This window comes from Lontra canadensis, unplaced genomic scaffold (assembly GCF_010015895.1).
Source record: "Lontra canadensis isolate GAN:19392208 unplaced genomic scaffold, GSC_riverotter_1.0 scaffold30, whole genome shotgun sequence".
Lineage (NCBI taxonomy): Eukaryota > Metazoa > Chordata > Mammalia > Carnivora > Mustelidae > Lontra > Lontra canadensis.
The window spans coordinates 9,686,834-9,712,019 of record NW_022631024.1 but is presented as its reverse complement, the minus strand read 5'-3'; the positions used below and the strand labels follow the sequence as shown (position 1 = coordinate 9,712,019).

Sequence of the window (25,186 nt, the reverse complement as noted above, 5' to 3'; positions counted from 1 at the left end):
AAGGTTGTATGAGGTCTAGCTGACTAGTACTACATACATTCCAGTCCTTATCGAGCAGCTGAGGTGCCCATTATGTGCCAGGTCCTTCTCTGGGTACTAGCGAAACAGTGTCTCTGCCCAGTGAAAACATTTCAAGTTCGAGAGTCTCCTTGTTGGTGGAATTGGGCCGATTATAAACTTCCTAGGGTGGGAGACAAATGATGCATTAGCAGTGTCAAAAGATAATTAACTTGGTTAGTAGTTTATAAATTATTTAATAATGTAGGCCCTCTGATATCACTGAACTGGCCTGGCCATCATTTGGAAGTTCACTTATTTTAAATATTTCCCTGGCACTTTTGAGAGCCTGAAACCAACTCTGGTTTATGTTCATGGCCCTCTCTCCAAGTAAGTGAATGGAATGAAACGAAGAACAAATACTCCAGTCCTTTAAAGCAGTTTGTATAGTATAGCAGAGACCAAAGTGGTTGCTTTAAACACCGACACCATTTTTTCGATGACAAGTGAGGGGAGTTTTACCCTTATAATCATCATTCATTATAACTTACCTGTTTGTTAGATTTCTTTAATCACTGCAGTGGAGGCAAATCTTCAGTAGTGAGTTAGGGGAATGAACTAAGATTTGCAGATGCGCCCCCACCCATTCCCCCCAGCAGTTAGATTTCTAGCAATCTAGAGCCCGAGGAACTAGGGACATTAGGAGCGGTTAAAGCTGCTCTGTGAATGGTCCTCCGGTACCTCCCACTCAGCACAGGCCGGTGCGTCTTGGGGGCGGTGGGGTTAGGGGGAGCAGGGGGCAGGGTCTCTCTGAAGTCCTCAGAGCAAGAAACGTCCTGCTGTATTTGTACTTGCAAACTATAAGGATCTGATGCCATGCAGTGACCAGAGGTTTCTCAGTGTTACTAGGAGGCCTGGAAGGGAGACAGGTAGCGAACGAGTAACGGCCAGAGTTAAGTTACTGCCTGCTGCTGGGATGCGGTGCAGCACGGATGTCTCCAGCGGGAGCTTACAGAGCGCACGCCAGTACTTCTTACGTAAGAAGCTGTCTCTTCCCTTCCTCATCCCATCTTCCAGAGAGGCGGTTTTAAGTCGCGAACTGAAGTTGAGTTAGCTGTAAGAATAGATACCCTTTCCCACGTTATCATTTTAGGTAGGAGCTAACAGCTTCCATTGATACTTGATGCAGTGATCTTTGGAGATTTTTTTAAAAAATAGCTCCATACTGCAAATTAGGTTATGTAAGCTTTACAGCATAGCTAGAAATAGGGAGTAGAAACCATGTGGGAATCTGGGCCAAAGCGTTTCTCTCCCTCCAGCAAATTCCCATGAGGCTTGGGGATTAGATGAGTTAATTCACGTAAGGTGCTTGGAATAGTACCTGGTGCACAGTAAGTACTCAGGAAATGTTGACCGCTCCTATCACGGTCGGCTGAAGGGACGGAAGGTGTGTGAGGGAGGCAGCAAGACTGTGCTGGCGGGTCGGGGAGAAGCCAGTGCATGGCCTGCTCAGGGGGAGCTGCACTGGTTCCTTGGTATTTATAGGTCTGGGGTGCTTCCACACTGTGAGAGAGGACCCCTGGCATCTGGGGACTAAACAGGAAGCATAAAGCAAACACTTAGCGGGAGAGGTAGTGTGGGGAGGTCGCTGCAGATCCGTGCTGGCTGAAAATGTCGCGTTTCTGGGGTGGTGGTGAAATCACCGGCCGGTCTCCTGCCAGGGACTTGGAAATACTTGCTTAGGGATGTAAGTGTGCTTAGAACTTCAAAAGGGCTGAGCTTAGAATATCACCGGCTGATTCCAGCTTTCTCCCCAGTGCATTAATAAGAAAAAGAGGTGTGTGATTGCAGCTAGCATGGGAAGCCAACATCCAGAGCTCGCCAGTGTTTGGCAGGTAGAAAGCAAGTTGTTATAAACCACAGAAAGAGGAGCCTGGGTGGCAAGCCTAGAAGGCCACGGACTTCTCTAGAAGTCAGTCTAGAAGGCCGATGCTTCTCTGCACAGCATTCCTGCAGCGTCTCTCTCCCAGTCCGCTTCAGCGCTTTGGAACAAACTGGCACTCGTCACCACATGAGGCCTCCCGGGTGTGTGAATCTTAGAAAAAACACGTCTGCCTGTCCATCCCATCTCCTTCTTTTTTTGGAAAAGGAAAGATGGGTAGATGGTCAGATGGGTGCCGTCGGTTATACAGCTTCTGGTCTCCTCCTGTGCAGGCTTTGGTTGCCCTAAGGAAGGGTGGGCAGGAGCGTGCGTCCCTGTCTGTGAGCAGGTGGTACTGAACGCTCGGTGGGGATTACAGACTGAGTTCTTTTTTTTTAGGTTGAATTCTGTGACACTCTAAGTTTATAAAAACTGTGTAGACAGGGACTGAGCATTACCTTTAAAGGCAAATAAGACAGGCTTGCACGATAGTCAAGAGGGTTTTTTTTTTTTTTTTTCTTTTAATTGTACCAAAGGCATTCATTGTTTGCAATGGTAAGTGAAAGAGGAGGGGACTCAGCAGCCCCCAGCTCCAGGGGAAACTCCAAAGACCTGCTCTCTCACTGCAGCCCCAAAGCGGAAGGCTCTTCTTGACTCCAAGAGCTACTCCTATAACTAACGTCCTGGCAGAAGCCACCGCGTGCCCCAGCTGTGGCTGTTTGGAGGAGCCACTGCCTCAATGAGCCAAGACTGAGGGAGGCCTTTCTTTCCTTTTTTCTTTCCTCCTCTCCCTGCCACCACCCCGCCCCCCGCCTTGACCAGTCAGTTTAACTTGGTCCTTCTAAGGAGGGTCTTGGTCTTGGCAGAACTTTGCCTTTTCTGCAGACTGCGCTGCCTTTGCTGGGGTATCGTCTGCCCAGGCAGCTGGAGGGAGGCCGGCTAGCACGTCCCAGCCGGAGGGGTATGGCGGTACCTCCTTGGCTGCTTCTGGTCCACAGAAGGTAACGGTAGCCTGGCTGCGGAGCGGGCATTCTCTTAGCACGGCCTCAGGGCCGGTCTCTCAGTCTTGGTCTGGTTTCACCTACCGTGATCCTGCGGAAGGTTGGGAAGAATGGTCTCCGCCTTACCTGTCAGCTAAATGTTTTCAGGGAGTGAAGGCAGTAATAGCCTTCCGTTTAAGTTATTTTGGGCTGTGGGCAGCGGCAGATTGAAGGAACAGAAGAAAGAAAAGGAAGAAATGCTCAAATTGCTCTCTTGTGTGGGCCAGGCACTCAGACATTCTTCTCCAACAAGCTTCTTGGAGGTAGGATTCTTGTTTTACAACAGAAGAGACCGAGGCTCGGAGTTAAGCACTAGAGTTAGGAATGAAACCCCAGTGTGTGATGCTAAAGCCCCGTTCCGTCACGCCATGCGCGCAGTGGGTGCCGTCTGGACCAAGGTGATGGGAGCACTGTGTGGCAGGAAGGAGGTGGGCAGGCAATGGGCCGGGTCGATCGGGGCCTCCGGGACACAGGGCCTTGAGCTCAAAGGCTCCTGTGCTGAAGCCAGGCTCTCTTACTTGAGGTTGTTGTGGACCAGATATCCTGGGCTTTTAGGGCTATTTTCTGTTAGACCAATTGGATAAGGTTGTTTAATAAAATGGAAAGATAGGCTAGAAGACTAAGGTGTGGCTGCATTTTAAACAAAGGAAGCTGTTGTACTTCAAGCTTGTTTTTTCTGTTTGAATATCAATGAGCACTTGAGGTCTTTGCTTGCATTTAGCTAATGGTTTGTTTATTGGTAATGGGAGTGCTTAGAAGACTTGAGCCTGGTGAGGTTTTGAGTTATGGGGTAAAAGGAAGAGGAGCCCAGGGTGCTAGCAGCCCAGGTTTGAGGGGTCCTGGGGGAGTGGCAGGGGGCAGTCGCCTGTCCTGATCAGCAGGACTTTCCCAGTCGAGGCTTCAGGACAGGCTGCCAGCCTGAAGGTAGCAGGCAGGCCCCCTGCCCCAACCCTGGTTGGGCTGTGACTTGGTGATCCCCACTGGGGTGGCTTGGAGGTCTTGTGAGCCACTCTGCCGCCCTTGTCCCTTCTCCCATTGCTACACACCCGGCTGCTGGCTCCTTTGCTGATGATGGCCACTTGGGTCTCTGCCTGGGTATGGAGACCGAATCCTCTCCGGGGCAGAACGGTTCTCCCTCACCACAGGGCACGGTCCTTGGCAGTAGGCCGTTTCTCCGTGCCGTCTGCCAGGATGCTGGAGGGGAGCAGGAAGAAGGAACCGTTTTAAACCCCGGTTGCCTGAGTTCAGAACAGTGACTTGTGTGTGAGCAGGGTGAGCACCTGTCCCAACGCTCCCTTAGCGGTTCTTTCCCAGGGGCCGCGTCCTGCGCCGCTCCTGCGGTTTGGAGAAGCCGCGGTGCGTGCTTCGTTTCCACCGTGCAGACGGGGACGCGGAAGCCCACAGACCTCGCCAAGCCACCCAGCTTGTTTGTGGCCAAACACCGTGGCTCCTAATAAGTGAGTTTTTTAACCACACAGAAGAAATAACATGTCTTCCACTGTTTCTGGAGTTAACAGAAGCCCTTAGAGATGAGATTTAAATTACACCACAACTGTGGGATCCAGAAATGATCTCCTTTTACAGATGAGGAAATGGAGGCTTAGCCACAATGACCTGCCCCAAATTACATAGCCCTGCCACCGGCTCCGCTCGGCTCCGCTCGGCCCAGCTCGGCCCCCCGGCCTGATAGCACTCACCGTGTGCGGTACTGGTGGTTTGTGTCCCTGCAGGGCGCTGCTGCCCGCTCCGTTTTCCAAACGCCGGGCTGCCGGTTCCCCTCGGCGCTGTGATGCCTTCCACGGACCTCCCTTCCAGCTCCTGGAGTAGATCCCTTGTGGTTGGAAACAAAATAAGCAGAAACCTACGCTCCCCCTCCTTCCCTTACCCCCTGCCATGTGCGGAGAAAAGGGTCCCGACTCCAGGCTTACTGGTCTGGTTCCTTTGCAGAACTGTTCGTGAGCTCAGCCCGGGCCAGGGGACGGACAGGTTAGCTTCAGCTCCATCTGTTTCCGCACCATCCTTTTTGCTCCGTAACCGGACTCTGCCACCACGTGCAAGTCAGCGATGGCTGTCGGAGACCCCCAGGGGCCGGTGGGGGGCGCAGGGTGCGGTTAGGGTTGTACTTTGTGTATTCAGCTTCACCGGCATTTCGGCTGTCCTCGGTCCCTGCCCAGGCCCTCAGTGTGCGCTCCGGCCAAAGGGGTCCCCTCTCAGTGACACGTGCCTGAGTACTCTGATGCCGGGATCTTGTCGGACCCATCCATTATGGAGACGGTCGCAGAAGTTGCTCGGCTTTCTAACACCCCTCGTGTCCCTAGAGGCTACATAAGGAAAATATTGTGGACATCTAGGACGTGAGAAACCTCTGGAAGGTGGCACCTGGGGAATGCTGGAAAGCTGAAAGCCCCTCAAAAAGAGATTCACTGAAGTTGAGGAAGGGGAGGACTTATCCCTTAGCTATTTTAAAGGGTTCTCTTTACTTATATGTGGCTCTAGAAGGGTAAGGATGGTAATAGAAAGCCGGTTGGGCATTTTGGGCTAACGTGTGCTTCCCATGACGACAGGGCTGCCCTGGGAGATTAGGTATGGTGAGAAATGGGGCCCATGGTACCAGGAACGTTTAAGCAAGCTGTTGGCATAGTGCAGAGGAATTGCTTCCGTGGGAGATCAGGTTTGGAAGGAACACTGATGCATATGGGGACACTGTTGAGCGCACTTCTCCCCTCTTGGACGTACGGAGTCGTTGAGAAATCTTCACGGTCACCTGCTGCTGCTTACCAGGCTCTGCGGTGGGGCAGAAGGAACAGCTGGAGAATGGGAGGGCTTTCGGCTTAGACAGCAGAGCAGAAGGTGAGCCTGTCGCCCGAGAGGAGTACACGGGAAGAGCGGCGTTGCCCGGGCGTCTGAACAGATCAGCGCCGTCTTCTGTGGTTGCCCGAAACTCTGGCGGGCCTTCCGCTCAGTGCAGGAGCCAGGCCTGAGGGCCGAGGACCTGAGCGGCTCTGACTGGAGTGCCACAGTCTTCCCCGTGAGACGGCCACCCGAGCTGGGTGGGAGTCTGCCAGGAGGGTCGTGAGGAGAGCTTTGAAGAAAGGGCTGGTGTGGCAGCGGGGGGCTGGGGGGGCTTGGCGGCACGTGGCGCTTGCGGAAAGGGCGTGGCCTGGAGCGGCATGAAGTTACTCCCTCATGGGAACTGGGACGGTCAGAAGGGTGGTGACAGATGGGACGGGTAATTTGGAGTCAGTTGAGGGAAGGCCCTGGGTACTGTGCCCTTCAGTGATCCTCCTCTTCTAAAATGGTGAGAGAATTCTGGAGGGTTGATTTGGACAGTTGGATGGGGAAGGACCGGAGGTGGGAGGCAGAGGCCGCCACAGGTGCAACAATGGGGTCTCTTCACAGGCCGGGCTCCTCGCCCCAACGGAGTGGGAGGATGGATGTGGTGGCACCCAGGAGGGGGCCAGGGAACCACAGTGTCCTAAGGGTAGTGTGGCGGGGGCACTGCCCAAGCACTTCTCCTGGGCCTCTCTTCAGTAGGTCACCGAGAGGACAGTGGTACTGGGGCCAAGATGGGGAAGGTGGGGGAGGGAGGAAGGTGCTGGCAGGGCAGGGAGTTGACAGGAGAGGGGTGGCAGTGTGGCAAAGGCCCTCTCCTTTGGGCTGGGGAGTGGGAGTTTGGTGGGGCCCAGTCCTCGCTGGCGTGAGGTGTGAGGCCTCCTGTGCTCTCTGGCAGTAGACAGACAGGGTGGCAGCCCGGCCAGTCAGCATCTTACCCTTTCCCCAAGCGTTCCCACACGTCTGCCCTGCTGGCTTCGCCAGTCAAAGGGAGTCACAAGTACTGGGTGTTCATCCGTGCAGAGGCCTTCTGTTTTGTGTGTGTGTTTTTTAAAGCAATGTTTTGGTTTCTTTGCCTGGGCAAGGTCTGGAGCTTGGATGCTTGGACGCTGAGTCTGGATTTAGCATCTCTGGAACACGGTCTGTAGCTGGTGGGAAGTTGCTGACTGGCTTTACAGAGGACTTTAACGAGGGGAAGAACAGCACGTAGGACTTTGGTGTCTGCCCAGGCCTGCCGCCTGGGGCTCATCCCGGACAGTGGCACGCAGGACCGCGGTGTCAGGGTGGGTCTCTGCACCTGTTACTTCTGTAGCTCTGCTGGGGATTAAGGTTAACGAGGCAGCTACAGTTTCGAACCTTCAGGGCAGAGCTATGAAAGGTTACAGGTGCTCGGAGACACGGATCCCTGCAGCCTTTGGGGTGGCCAGAACCCCAGGGCCCAGTGTCTCTTAACTACAAGCGGCCTTGCTTTCTGTCCCAGCAGGCCACCTTAGTGTCACCTGTGTGCATCCTAATGAGGAAGGCTGTGGGAGCACTGCCTTAGTCCTGACGTTGGCGGACTCTGGAAAGGGACAGTCTTTCGGGCTCCACGGACGACTCAAGACTCACGGCTAATCGGCCAGGCTGTGGGGGCACAGGAGCAGCCAGAGACGGTGCTGAACACAGCGCAGCTGTGACCCCACCAACTGTACTTAAACCAACGCAACGGGTCGTGGGCCGCATTTTGCCCACCTGTCTTAGACTGTAGAGACTCTCACCCCTTGGCTTATCGAGTCACAGGACTGGAAACGTCCTTCCTTCCGCTGCCGGGCCCATCCACGTTCCCGCCAGGGCGTCCCGAGAGCGTCTGTCCTGTGTGAGCGCTGAGGAGGAAGGTGCAGTCCTGGCCCCTAAGGATCACGGGTTTTGAGGGAGTGTGTCTGGGGGGGGGGCGGGGGGTGCGTTGACAGGTGAGAGCTAAATACAGAGCAGAGTGGCGCTCAGGGAAGTCCAAGGTGACAGGGGCCCGAGGAGAGAAGGGCTAAGGGTGAATCAGGAGAGCCGTAGGAAGGAAGCTGCTCTGGAGAGGAGAGGGTGTGTGTGGGGAACACCAGGGACCGCGCCGTCACGCAGGCACATGGGGCCCAGCCTGGGAAGGGCCCTGAGTGCCGGGCCAGAGAGCATGGGAGCCAGGGAGAGGTGGTGTGCGAGATGGTAAACTCCTCACAGGTGCATTTTAGATCCACGACTCTCGTCGTGGAAGACCAGATCTGTGGTTACAAATGGTATCTGTATTTCGTCTGGGCTTTTTGGGCAAGAATTTGGTTAGAGTTGGTATTCAAGTCGGAGTGAGAGGACAAGAGAGTTGGTCTTTCTGGCCATTGGCTTTAGGGGGCAGGGAGTACCCCCACTTTGGGCAGGGCTTGATAAAATCCTCCACATCCAGGCTTTTTCGCTCTTGCTGTTCTAAAGACCATTGACCAGGGCAAGACAAATTGAACATTCGGTCTTGAGTTAGAGTTTGGCCTGGGGCGTTGGTGTGAGGGTAAAAGTGAGCTCCCTCTCTCTTCAGAATTGAGTTCAGGGCAGGAGGGCTTCCAGGCAGGACTCACTTCCTGTCTGCGTGCAGCCAGCCCCCATGACGGTCGGGACTCTCAAGAAGCCTACACACTCTTGAGGCAAGATGTGTGTGTGTCACAGGCTAACGCCAGCCCTGCCGGGTGTATCACAGCCTGCCTGAGGCCAGGCCTTCCACTGGGTATGGGGGACAGGGAGGTGAGTCACTCATGGTGCCTGCCCCAAGGTGCTCGATGTAGTTGGGGCAATGAAAACAACTATAAATGTATATAGTGCTTTCTGCTTTCCAGATCCCGCCCTGCCCCCCCCCCCCCCAAAGTTTCTGGGCAGGGGAAGGGAGCTGCTGTAGTGGAACATCGGAGAGGTGCTAAGTCCGGGCGCTGGAAGCCGCCCTCATTCTCCTTCGGGGAGGAGGGGGCTGTGTGCTTCCCGTGCAGTGACAGGAGCTGCCGTGGCAGGGCCTGATCTGAGTGCCTGCACACATGCCCTCCCCGAGCCCCCAGCAGGCCTGTGGCAGTAGGCGAGGCTCCCCCGCAGCTCCCAGAAGGGAAGGCACCTGCCGGAGGCCCCGCAGCTGCAGGTGCTTTGCACGTGGTCTGCCCGCACCCTGGTCCTCTGGAGCCCCAGACTGGAGGTGAGGGGTTGGATGCTACCCTGGGCAGGCGGTGCTAGGAAACCGCTGGAAACCTAGGAACACTGCATGCTGTCTGGAGTGAAGCTTTGTCTTGTCAGTGATGGGAACCAGGGGAAGGTTATGGAAGGAAGTTATGGTCAAAGCTGTGCCTCCAAGGCCTGTTGGGAGGCCGGCCTGGGGCTTGTCAGGCTCCCGTTCGTGGAGGTTGCCTTTTAGACTTTGGACCCTGGTCTTGTCTCTTTTGGGGGCTTGGGGGAGGGGGGCGATCGTGTTCTGATAGTAGGTGGGTAACTTTTCTGAGGAGCAGAAAATGGTTTTCCCAGAAGCACTTCTGGGCTCATGGAAGGGAAAGGACAAAAGTGGGCCTGGCTGTGAGGCCAGGTGTTGGCCTTTCCTCAGGCAGCTCAGGCCTCAGAGGGAGGCTCGTGTCAGTCAGGCACCACAGTCCCCTCTGGAGCTGGAGCCTGGCCCAGGCGCTTGCCCTCTCCTAGCCCCACGAGCGCAGGCTTGATGCCATTTTCCTGCTTAGGGACACAGATGGTCAGAAGGCTCCTCTTCTTTTTTTTTGGACTCTAACCTAAATATTTCCGCTGTTCTGTAAAGTCAGGTTTTTGTTGTTGCTCATGGAAATTTGGGGTAGGGACAGATAAGAGTTTTAGATCACTCAGAAGACCCTTAAAGAGGTCCGTTCTCCACATGTGACTTCTTCAGCGTCCAGCCTCTTCCTCCGTCTTCTCTGGGCTGAGCACTGCTCCCCACCTCCGGCTTGGGAGTTTGGTGTGTCAGGGGCGAGACACGTTGCTCCAGGTGGGCTCCTTCTGTGATACGTGTCACTGTGTTGGCCTCGCGGAGTACATCGTCTGTGGCACTGAGCCCTGGGGTCCTGAGGACACCCACACGAGCTGTAACTGGAATTCCGCCGGGCAAGCCGATTCCCCAAATACCTCTTCTCTCCCCTGTCGTGTCAGAAGTGCCGCCATTAGATGCGTCCCTTTCCCTGACCAGGACAGCGTCTCACGCTCAGACCAGCCCCGGGCAGTCAGGCGGGGTTCACACTGCACCCCTCCTTCGTCGAGGGAGCGCTCAGAGCTCCCTGGCTGCGGTGGTTTCTCAGCGGCGGGGCCAGTCATTTCTTGCTCCCGTTCTCGGAGACGAAGCTCTCTAGACCGCTTGTGTCTAGAAACCCAGTCGGGGAGACTAATGACAGGCAGCCTCGGGGCCCCCGAGGCCGGGCCTTCTTTCTGGCACCTCCCAGGAGTCGCAGGTGGCGCTGGCTGTGTGCGGGCTCCCACCCTCAGGTGCACTTCCTTCCCCGGGGCTTACGGAAGCAAAGTGAATGCGGACTTGAGGTGGGCGTCCTCTGCCTTTGCCCCCCGGCCCGGCTTCGGGTGAGTTTCTAGTGAGGCTCGAGCCACCGTTGTCGGGCAGGTCTCCTCTGCTTCAGCCCCGGCGGGGCTCGCCTTGCTTACGGAGCCCGAAGTGTTTCTGAGCTCAGGCCTCTCCCGCCGGGCGGGTCTAGTGGCCGGTGGGGCCCCAGCCACACCTTCGAGAGGCCGGGACAGGACAGGGAGGACGGGCTCCGTCCTAATTAGGGTGAGGGCGCTTCGGAGCAGTGTGGCTCCGCCTGGGTGCGCCACAGCCCCACACGCTGGTCTGCGTGGCATTCGCGGAGGGGCCTGTTCGACTCCTTAGCACTCCAGGCAGAGTAGGAAGGGTAGCCTGGTCTGGGGAGGAAGCGGCCAGTTCCAGACTGAGGCCCAGGCCTGTTGAGAAGGGGCTTCCCTCAAGCAGGAGTAAGGTGGCCCTGCTCAGCCTCGGCCCGGGGTGGGGAAGGCAGGAGGCATGGAGAAGGCGAGCGTAGTTGTGGGTAGAAAACTTCTCTTTTCCCACTGCACGGTACACACATGACGTTGATTGGACTCCTGGCTGTAGCTTACTGTCACTCTGGTCTGGTCATGGCCAAGGTAGTTTTTAGATATCAATTTAAAATACCTATCTATTTACTGTTTTTTCTGAATACGCAAGTGTAAATAGTATAATCTGCAGTGCAAAGTTCTTGGCAATAACTTTGTTGTATATTATGTTGAAAAACATTGGCAAACGCGGCCGCCACGGATTGTCCTTCCCCTCTGGGGCAATGATGCCATGTAGGACTCTGAACCTTAAACCTGCAGCGTGGCTGAAGCAGCCTGCACGTGTGGACTGTCACCAGTGCCTCGCCCAGAGATGCCCGGCCTTCATCCAAAGGGACTCTCTGCCACCCCAGCGCCCACACTGTGGCTCCTCGCACTGACTGTCGGACTCTGCCGTAGACTCACCCCCTCGCCCGGCTGCTGCGGTTCGTCTGTAACGCCCTGACCCGTTGCATTCTCTCCACTTGGATGAATACAAATAAAAGCTTCTGTCTTAAAGCCGCCGCGGACCCGCTCTGGCTCAGTGCAGCGGCCGCTCTGATGAGACGGTCAAGCGCAGACCGTCCTCCGGGCCCTTACAACTCTCTGCTGCTTCTCTGCTAACGGTGCAGAAAGTTTCCTGAACCTGAAACTTCCAGCCTGGCACTCTGACCCTGCAAGTGGTGAGCTGTGGGTGCCAAGCGAGGGCCGAATTCTAAACCTTAGAATTTACTGGGCGCTTTGCACCCATCTCCCTCCTACTGCTCACACCTGTTCCCCAGGGCTGGCAGTACCCGCACATGGCAGATTAGGACACCAGAGCTCACAGATAAAAATACAGAACTTCTTCTAAATGGCAGCTACCATCTGCCCAGCTCCTCCCCCTTGTGAGGGTCCTACCGGGGAGCTGCCCCAGTAACGCAGTCTTGACCAGCAAAGATGGCAGCGTGGAGGACAGAGAAGGCAGAGCCAGGCCAGGGCCTGCGGCTGCCCTTCAGGTAAGCGCGGCCACTGGGTGGACAAGCACTGAGCACCCCGCTTCGCTTTGTCACTCAGGGGCCACCTTTTCTCCCCGCACGCCACCAAGCTGGATTCGCCAGCACGCCGCCACCGGCCGGCTGCCGCTCCCCGTGCAGAGCACACGGGGTGGCAGCTCTCCTGGGAGACTGAGGAAGATGCCTCCTCTCCCCTGGGACTTACTGCCAACCCAGGCCCTGGAGATCAGAGCCTCTTGGGTTCATTGGGGCCTGCTACACAGTCCGCCCAGCCCATTGTGTGTTTTCACGGACTTTTCCAGCAGCCCCGACAGAGTACAATCCAGGAGGAAGTGTAGAGGTGGTCGGAACCAGGATCTGAGTTTTCCAGCACAAAGCCCCATGTTCTTTGCTCTTTCTCCCGTAGTTTCCGGCCAACTACCCACCTTTCCCTCCCGCCCTTCTCAGCCAGGCTTCCTACAAATCTACACTTGCCCGTCTCTGCTTCCTCCTCTCACGCCTCAACTGGCTGCAGGCTGGCCCTCGGCTGTACCCACCCACCTCCGAGTCTGTTCCCACCCTGGGCACCAGCAACCTCCCGGATACCAAATCCAATGAGCCTTTTCTGGTCCCGCCCAGGACCAGATGACGAGCTCCTTTTTCCTCCCAGTGGCCACAGTCCTGCTCTGTGGCCCCTCTTCCTCCTCAAATGGCACTTCCTAGGCCTGCAGCTGAGCCCTTGGCCGCTCCGTACCTTCTGTGCGATCTTAGCCACTCTCCTGGCTTACCCTCTCCTGGCAGACCGGGCCTTCACAACCACGGGGACTTCCACACAGCTGTGACGATGGCGGGGGGGGGGGGGGGGGGGAAGAGCTGCTAACCAGCCGTAAGTGCATGACGGCGCCCCACACCAAAGCATGATCAGTACCACTGAGGTTCCGAAACACTAGGGTAGAGCTGCCTGCACAAGTCCGAGCATCTGTGGGCTCTGGCCTCCTCCCAGCGGCGTTTCCGGGACTCTTCCTGGGTCTCCCCCACCCCCGCCAAGTTTTGGTGACTCTCCAGGAGCCCTCTCCAGTCCGGCCTATTTTGTCACCTCTCTTTAGAATCCAAATCTCTCCTCCAACTTTTCTTCCTAAAGGACTGACAAGACACTTCAATTTTCTTTTAAACCAAGTTGGGTTAAGACTCTCCAATGGTTTCCTTGACCTTCATGGCCTAACCTCATTATCCAGTCCTCCCCCAGCGTCCCCCATCAGACCACAGTGCTGACTGTTCCAGCTAAATGTCTCGTTGGCTCTCTCTCCAGCAAACCCCTTGGTCAGCAATGCAGAAAACAGTCCCTGCCATTACACATCCTGCCCTGTCCCCACAAGGCCCTGTACACCTGTTCCAGCACTCAGTGTTCTCAGTCTGGGTCTCAACACCATTAGGGGACCTTCCTGAAGCAGGGCCCATTGGAGTCACCTGAGGCCGATAGGCACATGAACTCCTTTCTCTCCTCTCCCAGCTGTGACATGAGGATTGCTGCTGTGTCCCTGCACTCCCCAACACTAAGACCCTTGGGACTGGAAAAGCGTAGGGCAAGCTGGCCTCTCTGGATTCCTGCCCCAGCTGGCCAGGAACGTGGATCCCAGAAATAGTTTCTCTAGCCTGTGAATGGCAAAGGGATCCCAGATGTGCTCTGGGGCCGCTGTCGAGCACCTGCCATGGCCCAGGCCCCTCAGGGCACTCACCCGGCTTCGGTGCAGTGGACAGCAGACTGGACGGGGGCTTCACTCACCGCCTCCCCTTCTGTGTGGCCTGCATCTCAGCCCGTTTCCATCTGAGGCCAGGTGTAGAAGGGGTCCCGGAGGGCAGGTCGCACGGGGCGAGAACCGCAGGGTTGGGGAGATTGCTCTTCTTCCTGCTGCAGAGAAGGGGTGAGGTGGTAAAGAGGGCCAGCTGGCGGCCTGTGTGTCCTTACGGGGCAGGGCACAGGAGGAAACCCCCCCCCCCCCGCCCACACACACACCAGTGAGTAGAAAGGAGCTTCTGCGAGATGTGTCGTCCATGCCTCTCTCTTCCTGAAAGTTTCAGCAGAGCGCAAGCAGACCCCCGCTGCTACTCCCGTTCACATTTTAGGCCTGGAATTCCACCTCCTGTCTCTGCCTTGTGAGATGCTTTCACCTTCCCAGGTCTCACCACACCCTTACCTCCTGCAGGACTTCCCTAACCCTACAAATTCACACACAGCACCTCTCCCCATAAGCATGGCACTTGATTTCGCAGAATCCGTGTTCGCTGTGAGGGCGCAGGCGTCAGCCTCACAGAGGAGCAGCTGGTCTAGCCGCACCCCTGCAAAGCCGCCCCCCCCCCCCCCCCCCCCCCCCCCCCCACCCCCCCCCCCCCCCCCCCCCCGGAGCTGCTCGGCGCGCGCGAGTGGGAATGCCTGGTGCCGGCGCACACCCTTCCGGTTCCTGGGCCGCATGTGCGAGCAGGGAAACGGGGCAGGAGCATGTAATGATGAAACCGGTTTCTACAAAGTGAGGCTCTTTGTACCAAAATATTTAATGAATATGCTGTTAAAATAAAACCAACAAAAGGAATAGTAATACAGTTTTACTGGTTTATATTTCAATTCATAAAGTTGACACACTGGAACTACCCTAGCACAATTTCCACGCACCTAGTTTTAGATGGGCTTACAGCTGTTTCGGTAACTGAACAAGAAAGACACAAAGCAGTGGAGGGTGTGGTTGGGCGGGGGTTGCCACTTGTCACCTCCCAGATGACCTCAGCAAGCACTAGGACAGCCACTGGGAAAAGATACAAAACCAGCCAAGTATCTTTATACACAGACCAGTGCCTCTTAGAACAGCTACCTGCGCCCTGCGTGTGGAGACGAGGAGACCCTCGACGCCAGCTGTCAGCATACCGCTTTATAAATTAAAAGACTAGGCGATCTTTTTTTTAAAGGTGCTAAAACCTCCATTCCATAGGTTTGAAGTGAGAACTTGCAATCCATCTGAACGAGGTCTGCACGCAGCCACGCTCTGGGGAGGGACACGGGCCAGCAGGACGGGGCCTCGGCACGCACATCCCACACCTGCGTCTTCGCAAACACACACACACACACACACACACACACACAGTGCAGTGTCCTTCTCGCTTGTATGCCTTGTGCAAAAACACTAGGAACTTTTTAGTGAGGGAACGTTGCCCAGCTCTTGTGAGGGCCAGGAGGAGGGGGAACCCGACAAACCCGGAGTGAGAGCAAGTGCCCAGGTAGCCAAATAATTAGCTTGTGCAGATCAGTCGTGGTCTGGGATTTAAACACTGTCAGTTGGGCGCACTGGGAGAAGATATTTATATATATATATACACACACACACATGACACATGAAGCAAAGTAAGATTTGTCCACGTTATGATTAATCCTGTCTCACATCGGTCAAGTCACGCAGCCCAGCCCCGTGAAGTTTCAGCAGCTAACACTAAAGAACAACAGGAACTACGAGAGTTGCATAGAATTGATCGGAAACGTGAATAACACCAAACCCAAAACCTGTGCATCGTGTAGTTTAACAAAACTAGGCGGCTGCGACTATAACCAGGAAACCCTCCGATTTAAAACAAAGTGCTTTTCCACGTCTGCCTGGAGGACCCTACGCTGGCACTGAAGTAGGTAAGAATTATTTGAGTTACTGATCCCTGCCCGCTCCCCCCCAACCCCGCAATACATATAGTATGTATATTAAAAAAAAAAAAAAAAGATTAAAGGTTTAGAAAAAAACCAAAAGCCTGAAGGATCCCCAAACTCTGACAATGTCAACTCAGCCCTTGGGCTGGGGAGGTGGTGACCCACACCAGGAAGAGGCCTGGGCGCTCACACCGAGGACGCTTTCCCAGCGCGCGTGCAGAGCGCCACTCAGCCAGCAGGCCTGTCAGCATCAGCAGTTAGGAGAGCCTTACCCCAGAGGCTGCCTGCTTCATGAGCTCTGGTCCAATGACCTACCAACATGCTTCTATGGATCTGACTTAGGTACATTCTGGTCCTGGGACATGTCACAGAATCACACATCTGGCCAAAGAAGGCAACAAAAGGTGTCGTGTTTTCTGAAGGTGTCTGGAGGCAGCCGCTTCGCTCAGCAAGTCTCTTTCCCTTGAACGCCCGTTGCCGTCTTTATGGAGCTCAGTGTTCGGTTAAACCAGGTCTTCTTGGCGGCCTGGACCTCGTTTAGGGCAAGGCCTAAATGGTGCTCCAGGTCCTGTAAGAGAACGACGTACATGAGCGTGCCGGGCCCGGTGTCGACGATGCTGCCTCCCCAGAGCTGAGCCAACACGAGACTTCAGCCCATTTACTCTGAGACGTCTCAGGAAATTCCCCCCGTCTCCAACTGGCATAGAAGGATCTGGAATCCCTAGAGTTCTGGGATCGTTCCTAGTAAACACCCCTCCATTTCTTGCCTAGTCTATTTATTAAAACCACCTCCTGACCGAGCGCCTCCCTCCCCTGTACACCTATCACACGCCAGGCAGAACGGGCTAGAGCTCCGGCTGAGACCGTGTCATTCTCTTCCAGCAAAGACCTTTAAAGTCTAGACTCCCAGGCCAGACATTTGAGGCGTTGCATGATTCGGACCCAGAGACTCTCGCCAGCTCAGGACCCACCTCCACCCCTAGCTTCCTGACACTCCTCTCTGGGCGGGCCCTCTCCTCCCTCTGCTGCTCCGCACGCCGCTCCCTCCACCGGGAATGCTCACTGTTCTCTCTCTTCTGCAGCTGCAACCCTGGTTCATTCTTTGACCACAGCTCACATACTGCTGCCTTGGTGGTGCTTTTCCTGATTGTCCTGGACACTCACACAAGCCATGTCTTAGCTTTGCAACCCCAGCACCTAGAACAGGGCCTGGCAGAGAGCAGATGCCCGGTGAATGTGTGCGTTGTGGGAGACCAGGCCCTAAGCTCAGTCCTGAACTCGGTCCCTTTCACAAATGGCGCTTAGGGCCGACGCTGCGCTCCATGAGGCCGCTCATGGAATTGGCCACACAGGATAAAGACCAAAGCCAGCCCCGATTTCTTCGTCAGAAAGTCAAAGTCACGTCCAAAGTCACAGAGCGAGTTAAGTGACGGGAGCTGGGACTAAGAGGTGGCACTGAGGAAGTCCTCAGACACTCTGCCGAGCCCTTTCTGTGCTTAGACTTCAAAGCAAACCACCAGGTGGGGCCCTTGTCATCTCCCTTTGCAGACGAGGAGCCTGAAGTTAAGGAGGCCGAGAACAAACCCACGTCACAGCTGCTGGTGGCGCCGGGGGGATTTCCAAGCAGGTCCCTGGCTCCACTGAAAAGATTCCAAGCTTGACGGACAATGCTCATTATGAGAAAGTCCAGTTCATGACAGGCCAACTACTAATCAAACACCCCCTGGTAAATAACAAGTAATGGGCTTCTTCCTAGAAGGATTATGGCCGAAGTTGAAAAGGGAAAAAAACCCCACACAGACGCCGTTTCTGGGGTGTGCGGCCCACGGCTCGGGCCGGCGCTTACCTGTATCTTACACTCGGCCTCCACCAGCTGCAGCTTGGTCTGCGCCAGCTCCAGTTCCATCTCTCTCAGCTGGTTCTTCAGCGTCTCCTTCTCTTCGTCCGTGTCCTCATCTAAAACTTCCTTAGCAGAGCTCATGCCCTTTATGCGACCTTCTTTGTTGAAAAATTCCCGGCAGCGCTCACAGTCGTCCACTTTTTGCTGAAAGGGAAAGTCAGATGTGAACGGGCGAGGAGAAGCGGCCCGGCCCGAAGGTGTGGGCCCGTCCTTTCTGGGGAGCTGACAGGCGGCTGCAGGCCTGAGCACCCCGGCTCCCGAGAAGCTGTTCCCTTGGGAACTGGCAGATACCCGAGTGGGAAAGCCATGCAGCATCCTACACTAAGATCAATTAGAACATTCTTAGATCTTGGTCTGGTCATCTCACTTCCAAGGAACCTTGGTTAAAAAAGGGAAGATGCGGTGGTGACTGAAGATTTATGTACAAAGATTTTTCACTGCAGAATCAGAGACAGAGAAATAATGGGGGGGATTAACTATCCAACCACTGCGAGAAAATTCAATATACGCTGGGCTGCATCTATACAAGGAAGTACGTAGGCAGCCTCTACAAAGTGCGGAATTTTTCATAACATGGTAAAATGGTTAAATGCTGAGTGAACCAGGACACAGAAATGTCTGTAAAGCACGGTTACAAATAGACACCACACTTCATTAAAATAAGATGTCCCTGACTGGGAGAAACCTCATTTCATGTTCCTCTAAGAAAATATTCTGCCAATTAAACCACTTTATTTTGAGAGAGAGAGGAAGGGCAGAGGGAGAGGAAGAGACAATCCCAAGCAACCTCCACCCCAGCACAGACGACATGAGGCTCACACGGGGCTCGATCTCACAACACTGAGATTGAGACCTGAGCCAAAATCAAGAGCTGCATGCGGGTCCGACTGAGCCGCCCGGGTACCCCCAGTTACACCACTTTAGAAGGCCATCAGTTATAAAATATGTACCAATTTCAGGATGCAAACATGAAAAAAATGCGTATCTTAGAAAGACTAGCATTTTGTATACTGAAATAAACAGAATGAGCACTGAAAGAACATACACCAACATGTTAATTACGATATTATCTATGGGCAATATAATTATAAGGGTTTATTTTCTTACTCTTATTTTCAAAATTTTCTGCAATGAGCACTGCTAGTTTTAGAATCACATAATAAATTAGTAATAAATTACATTAAAAGAAATTACCACTGCTAGTTAAACACTGCTTAGGATGGAGGCCAGGTCTTGTTCCAGGTAAAACGGGGACGTGTATGAATAAGGCCATGAGCCCAGAACTCTCCCACCTTCATCCTTTAGCAAGTTACTCGTCCTGGGATAATCTGACGAGCACTCGACTACCGGCGCGGCTTACGGAATGCAGTGGCTGCCAGGGTGGCGCGGTCGGTGAAGCGTCTGCCTTTGGCTCAGGTCATGATCTCAGGGTTCTGGAATGAGCCCCGCGTGTCAGGAAGCCTGCTTCTCCCTCTGCTCCTCCCCCACCGCTCATGTGGACTCTTGCTTGCTCTCTCAAACAAATAAAATCTTCCAAAAAATTTTTTTTAAAAATTAAAAAAAAAAAAAAAAAAAAGCACCAACTTATAAAAGCCCCTGAATGGGCAACCGAAACATTAAAAACTGAAAGTCCTCATTGGATTTGGATCCATTATAAGGAATTGAGCCCAGAGAGGGAGCTGAGTGCCCTCATTTTACACAATGGGGGGAGTGACAGCGACACCACAGGGTCCTGACCTCTGCACCCTCAGCCTGAGCTCAACTGCCGCCGGCAGGCCTCCTTCACACACACAGCGCTGCAGTGATCACCTGCTCTACTGACATCTGCAAATCTCAGGTCACTTTTTGTGACAGTCACATCATCCAGACGATGTTACGTGAGGAAAAGGGCATTTGTATTTTGAGATATAAAACCAGAGCTCCCGGGTTGTGTCATACTCCCTTCCAGAGGAAACCAGCAGAGCGTTAGTTTTCAGCCCCAGAGCCAGGCCACGACTGGCCCCTTGTCAGGTACATGCAAGCTTCTCTCACTTTCGAAATCCAAGTAAACCACCCCCTTCCCAAAATCTCTGTGGCTGAGCAAAGCACAATGAGCTAGCTGGTACAGAAGAGAAGCTCTTTGGTAAAGGAAAACTTACCCGAATTTTCTCAATTTCCACTTTATTAGCTGTCTGCTGCTTCTCCAATCGTTCACTTAACTGAGAACAAATCTGAAGAAACAAACAAAGTGACAATCTTGTGAGCAATGTCGTGTAGAAGCTGGACCTGGGAGGAATTCTACGGCGAAGCGGAGTGGCCGAGGGCGCGCGATGGAAGGATGAGCCCAGGCTCCCCTGCTCTGCTGCCTCCGGTTTATAGACACTTGACAGCCTCACGAGCCAGCCCAAGATCCGAATTTAGGAAAGAACAAGACCAGTTTAGTTACGTTCTTAAAACTCAACCCGCCAGGGAAAGGAGCGGTTCTATAGCATGTGACCACGCGTGAACATGAGGCCGTAAGGACAGGGTGGCTTTCATTTATTAAATGCCTGTTTATATGCTGGGCACTATGCCAGGCTCTCTACAGACCTGATCTTATGGAATCCTCTCGACAGATCTCTGAAATAGTGATAGTTTCTCCGTGTCAGCGCGGAGAAGCAGTGAAGTCACTTGCCCAGTGAAGTCACCGGTCAGTGTAGGTGGCAGGTGGGTGTGGAGGGGACACATTTATCCAGACAAGCAGGCTTCCAGAAAACACGCCCACTTACAGGGTGCTCAGACTCACCTGCTTGTAGTCACCAATGATAGAACTGTTTTTTCTAATCTCAGATTCTGCTTTGTCAAGTTCCCGACGACACATTTCTTTTAACTGCACACATTAAAAAAAAAAAAAAAAAAAAGGAAAAGGAAAAGTGAATGTTTTAAAGGAAATATAAAGCCCTGGCACTGGCTGCTTCGTTCTGGGCTTTCCAAAAAGTACCTGACTACTCTGGCAGGGCTGCATTTCAACCACGTGGTCTCGATGCCAGGAGAGGGAGAGAAAAGTCAAAACTCCCAAAAGATCAAACCCCATTTTGGAGTGGGGCTTTTGCTAAGGTTCCTCCCTGCCTGTGAACTTGAGCTGAGGAGGCAGCACAGACCCAACGGACTAAAGCTCATCAGAGGACTGCTGTGTCTTTGGAACAGAGACAGGGCCTCATTGTCTCTCAGCTCAGGCCATCCTACCAGAGACCAGAGAGTGTCACCATCATGGAGAACCACGGAGGGGAGAAAGGGCTTCCTGCAGGGTATGCAGCATACTGTGACCTCAGTGACTGGAGAGCTGGCTCAAGACAGGCTTTCCAGAGTCTGCTCTGTGGGGGGAGATGCCAGGGGACAGATAGGGGAAGAGTCAGACATCACGTCTGCTTTCCTTCTGCAGAAATGCTAACCCTCTTCGTCACATTCAGTTGCTGACACACAGGAATTTCTCTTGTCCCAAGGAAGGATGGGCTCTGCCCCAGTGTCTCCTCTTACGCTCTAATTAACTATTACACTTTACACAGTAACTAGAAAAAGCCTTGGGAGAGAAACTGAAGCCAGCTGTCTATGGTTCCCCAGTGCCAACAGGAAGCTGCCAGATGGACTCGAGACTCTCAGGCACGGACAAGACACAGAGACGCGTGGGAGGGGCAAAGCTCCCCTCACCTGAGCAGACTCATCTTCCAGACGTCTTTTCTCTTCTTCAGCATCAATCAACTTTTGTTTAGTCATAAGCAACTCCTTATTGAGTGCATCTGCCTTCTCTTCAGCCTGAAACATGTAAAAGACGCTGTCATAGAACAAGAACTGAGAACCAGATGGGATTTGAATCGCTCAGGACAATCCCTTTTTAATGTGACAGAGAAAGTGAGCCAGAGAGCGGAAAGATGCCAGAGGTCACACGGAGACTGCCTGGCCCAGGCTCTTGCACAGACATCATGTGGGACAGTGGTTAGAAGCTCAGCCTTTGGCATCAGACAGCCTGGGCTCAGCCCCCATTGTTCTCTGACCATGTGCCACTTGGACAAGTCACTGAGAATCTTTCTGAACTTTGGGCTTGTCATCTGAGGGATACGGCACAGGAAGGACCCAGCATAGCACCTAGCAGACAGTACACACTCAATAAAAGGTAGTGGTCATGACCACTAACAGTAATAATAAATCCTGGTTTTCTTCCCCAAGACTCAGTATTTCCTCTGCTTCCTCAAACAAGGTCTACATTTATTCTCATCACGTGATAAAGGAGGCCACCTCTTTCCTGGCACTCAGTTTCCATGATCTGAAATGGCCACACCCCAGTTCTTTTTGAAAACATGCGAAGGTCTGGTGGGCAGATCTGGCGACCTAAGTGAAAATGAGACACTGATGCCTGATGCAGGAGTCCCTGACACTTGGCATTCCACGGATAACCGATGATGAGCACATCAGAGCGCAGCCACAGAAACGGGGCCAAAGCTCCTAGAGCTCCACAGCATCAGACAGAGAGAGTCTCTGCCAGCTCCTTATACACAGCCCTCTTTTTAACAATGAATGGAGGTGGATTAAACAGTTTCTGAAATTAAACAGAGTTTCTGATGTCACTAGCTGAAGAGGTGTCACGGAGCCCCTGCACTTTGCACCACACCACACTTGCTCTGAAGTATCTTCTCTGGGAGGAGCAGGAGCGGCAGGGCTGGGGCCTTACACGGAGAGCGGAGGATGGCTTGATAACGTGACCTCAAACAGCCATGCATTATGGCAAGTTACACATGTGTGCAGTTAAGTGGGGTCTTAGAGTTAGTTAAGGCCTGTCCTGTCTGGGCTGTGGCCTGTCAGCTCCTTCTCTACCTCTAACCCAAGAAACAATGAAAGGAAATGAGAACCGAAAAACAGAGGAAATATCTAGTGAGGAGAACTAAGTCCTGTTACAGATTGGTTTTTCTTCAATCTTTCTCCTCTCTCCCCGGACTCCCTTACCATCTCCTGAGCAGTGCTCTGGAGCCTGAGCACATGTACGTTCTCTCGGTCACTCAGCATTACTATCACAGTAGGAATTCTGAGGAGTGTGAAAGAGCCAGGTTACGAACTACATCTCTGAAGTCAAGTCTTCCCTGCACACCCTGGTTGCCCTCAAGCTCTCACGGCGCACACAGCAGAGCTATAATCTGCAACCTGGTGGTGTGACATTAAGTCCAGTGTTTGTGCCATCTCTCCAAGAGCTGATGACTCTCAAGGCTGTGTGAGTGGGAGGTGCACAGAAGTTACTAGACTGGCCTAACCAGTGTCCCCTCAGGGCACCATACTCCCTGCACTCTATCTGCATGAGCATATGAAGAGGGAGCATCTGGAGATTATATAAACACAAATCCTGACTTCCACTTCTCCTCAGGAAGGACTAACAGGAACCAGATTTATCCTCCCACTGCAAGCAAAAAACTGGACAAAGTGTATGAAACTACTGTTTTCAGACAGTGAAAACAATACATGCAGAACTGTGGTTCCTGGGAGAAAGAAAACAAGACGAGTCCCACTATCACCCTGGGTTTCTACATAGGGGCACATTCTGGCCTAAGAAGGAGGGTGAAGGGTTCCAAACAGAGCATGTCTCAAAAGGTCAAGGAAGCAGAGTTAAGGGACCAGGGATGCTGAGGTGGTTGGAAGCTGGGGGGCAGAGGCCTAGAAATAGGAAAGCTCTGAAGTAGCTCATACGGTAATAGTGGAGATAAACTGAAAACATGAAAGTACCCAATTAAACCAAAGAAGACAGAGAGGTGCCTGCCTGGCTCAGCTGGAAGAGTGTGCAAGTGCTGATCTCTGGGCTGTGATTTCAAGCCCCATGTTGGGTGTAGAGATTACTTAAAAAAAAAAAAAAAAATCTTTAAACCAAAGGAGGCAGAAAAGGAGAAAGAAAAAGCAAATGCAACAAATAGAGAACAATAAGCAAGGTGGCAGACTTAAATCTACCATATAAATATTTACATTAAATGTAAATGGTCTAAACATTCCAATTAAAAGATTATCAGACTAAATAAAATAATCAAGACCCAACTACATGCTGGCTACAAAAAAACAGTTTTAACTATAAAGACAGGGATAAATTAAAGGTCAAAGGATGGAAAAGGATGTATACTAGGCAATACCATGAAAGCTGGAGTGACTATTAATATCAAAATAGATTTCAAAGCAGAATACGACTAGGGACAAAGAGGGACATTTCATAACAATAAACGACTTGCTCCACTGAGAAAGTGTAATAATCTGAAATGTATAAATAAGTTCAAATTACAGGGAACAAAAACTAACATAATTGAAAGGTGAAATAAATGCACAATTAGAGACTTCCTCACTGTCCTCTCAGTAAGCAACAGAAGAAGTGGAAAAGGAAAACCAGTATATTCTTGGAAGATTTCAATAATACTCAACCAACTTGACCAAACTGACATTTATAGAATGCTGCACCCATAACTACAGAACACACACATTTTCCACCTGCAAACAGACATGCACCCATATAGATCCTAAGGTATAGGCCCTAAAATAAACATGAATATGTTTCAAAAGGATTAAAACCAGAAAGGATATGTAGTCTGATCACAAGTGAATTAAATTATAAAGTAACAATAGAAAAAATTCTGGGAGGGGCACCTGGATGGTTCAGTTGGTTAGGCGTCTGCCTTTGGCTCAGGTCCTGGGACCTGGGATTGGGCCCTGTGTCCCACTCCCTCTGTCCTTCCCCTCCACTTGTCCTTGCTAAAAAAAAAAAAGATTGATTTTTGGGAAAAATCCCTAAATAGTTGAAAATTAAACAACATACCACTTATCAATTCACAGGTCAAAGAAAAACCAGTGAGAACTGAATGAAAATAAAAACTTAATACATCAGAATATCAGCATGTGTGGGATGCAGCTGAAACATTGCTTCAGGGAGATTTATCACTTTAAATGCTTATTTTAGAAAAACAGGGTCTAGAATTAATGATCAATTAATGATCTTTCTTTTTAAGATTAGCTAGAAAAAGAGCAGGGGTGCCTGGGTCACTCAGTCGGTTAAGCGTCGAACTCTTAATATCAGCTCAGGTCATGATCTCAGGTCATGGGATCAAGCCCCAAGTCTGGCTCTGCGCTCAGTGGGGAGTCTGCTTGAGATTCTCTCTCTCTCTTTCCTTCTGTCCATCTTCACCGCATGTGAGCTTGCTCTTTCTCTCTCTCTAAAATACATAATCTTAAAAAAAAAAAAAAGATCAGCTAGGAAATGGAAAAAATTAAACCAAAAATAAAGTTACGAAAAAAAAAAATAACAGAAAGCAGAAATCGATGAAACAAAACAAATAGAGAAAAAAAAAATCAAACCAAAAACTATATTCTGAAGAAACCAACATACCTGATAAATTCCTAGTCAGATTAAGGAAAAAGGGAAAAGACACAAATTACTCATATCTGGAATGAAAGAGTATCTCAACAGATCCTATAAACATTTAAAGAGTAAGGAAATAAAAATAACTATACCAATACCTTCAACTAAAATGATGAAGTTACCTGAAAGACACAATTATGAAAACAGAGACAAGAATTAGAAAATTCCTGTATCTGGAAATAAACTGAATTCACAATTAAGTAATTTCCCAAGAAAATTCCAGGCCCACATGGCATCACTGGGGAATCAAAGATTTAGTCAAGGAATAACCCTACATAAATTCCTTAAGCAAACAGGAGGGAACACGTCTCAGTTCATTCTAGAATACCATCATTACTCTGACACCAAAACAAGATAAAATGTTA

The 25,186-nt window shown here is 52.1% G+C and overlaps 1 protein-coding gene across 7 annotated transcripts in view; it reads right to left on the bottom strand.

Moving 5' to 3' along the window:
• Positions 1-14,792: 14,792 nt before the first annotated feature.
• Positions 14,793-25,186, bottom strand: part of RABGAP1 (RAB GTPase activating protein 1) — a 152,015-nt gene continuing 141,621 nt past the window's right edge. For all 7 annotated transcript variants that reach the window (XM_032865798.1, XM_032865797.1, XM_032865802.1 and 4 more), the window contains 5 exons: positions 21,095-21,199; positions 20,193-20,276; positions 19,567-19,638; positions 17,375-17,572; positions 14,793-16,096 (listed from right to left, as the gene is read on the bottom strand). In XM_032865798.1, coding sequence (XP_032721689.1) covers positions 15,974-16,096; positions 17,375-17,572; positions 19,567-19,638; positions 20,193-20,276; positions 21,095-21,199 — 582 coding nt within the window. In that variant the 3' untranslated portion in view covers positions 14,793-15,973. The remainder of the gene's footprint in view (positions 16,097-17,374; positions 17,573-19,566; positions 19,639-20,192; positions 20,277-21,094; positions 21,200-25,186) is intronic.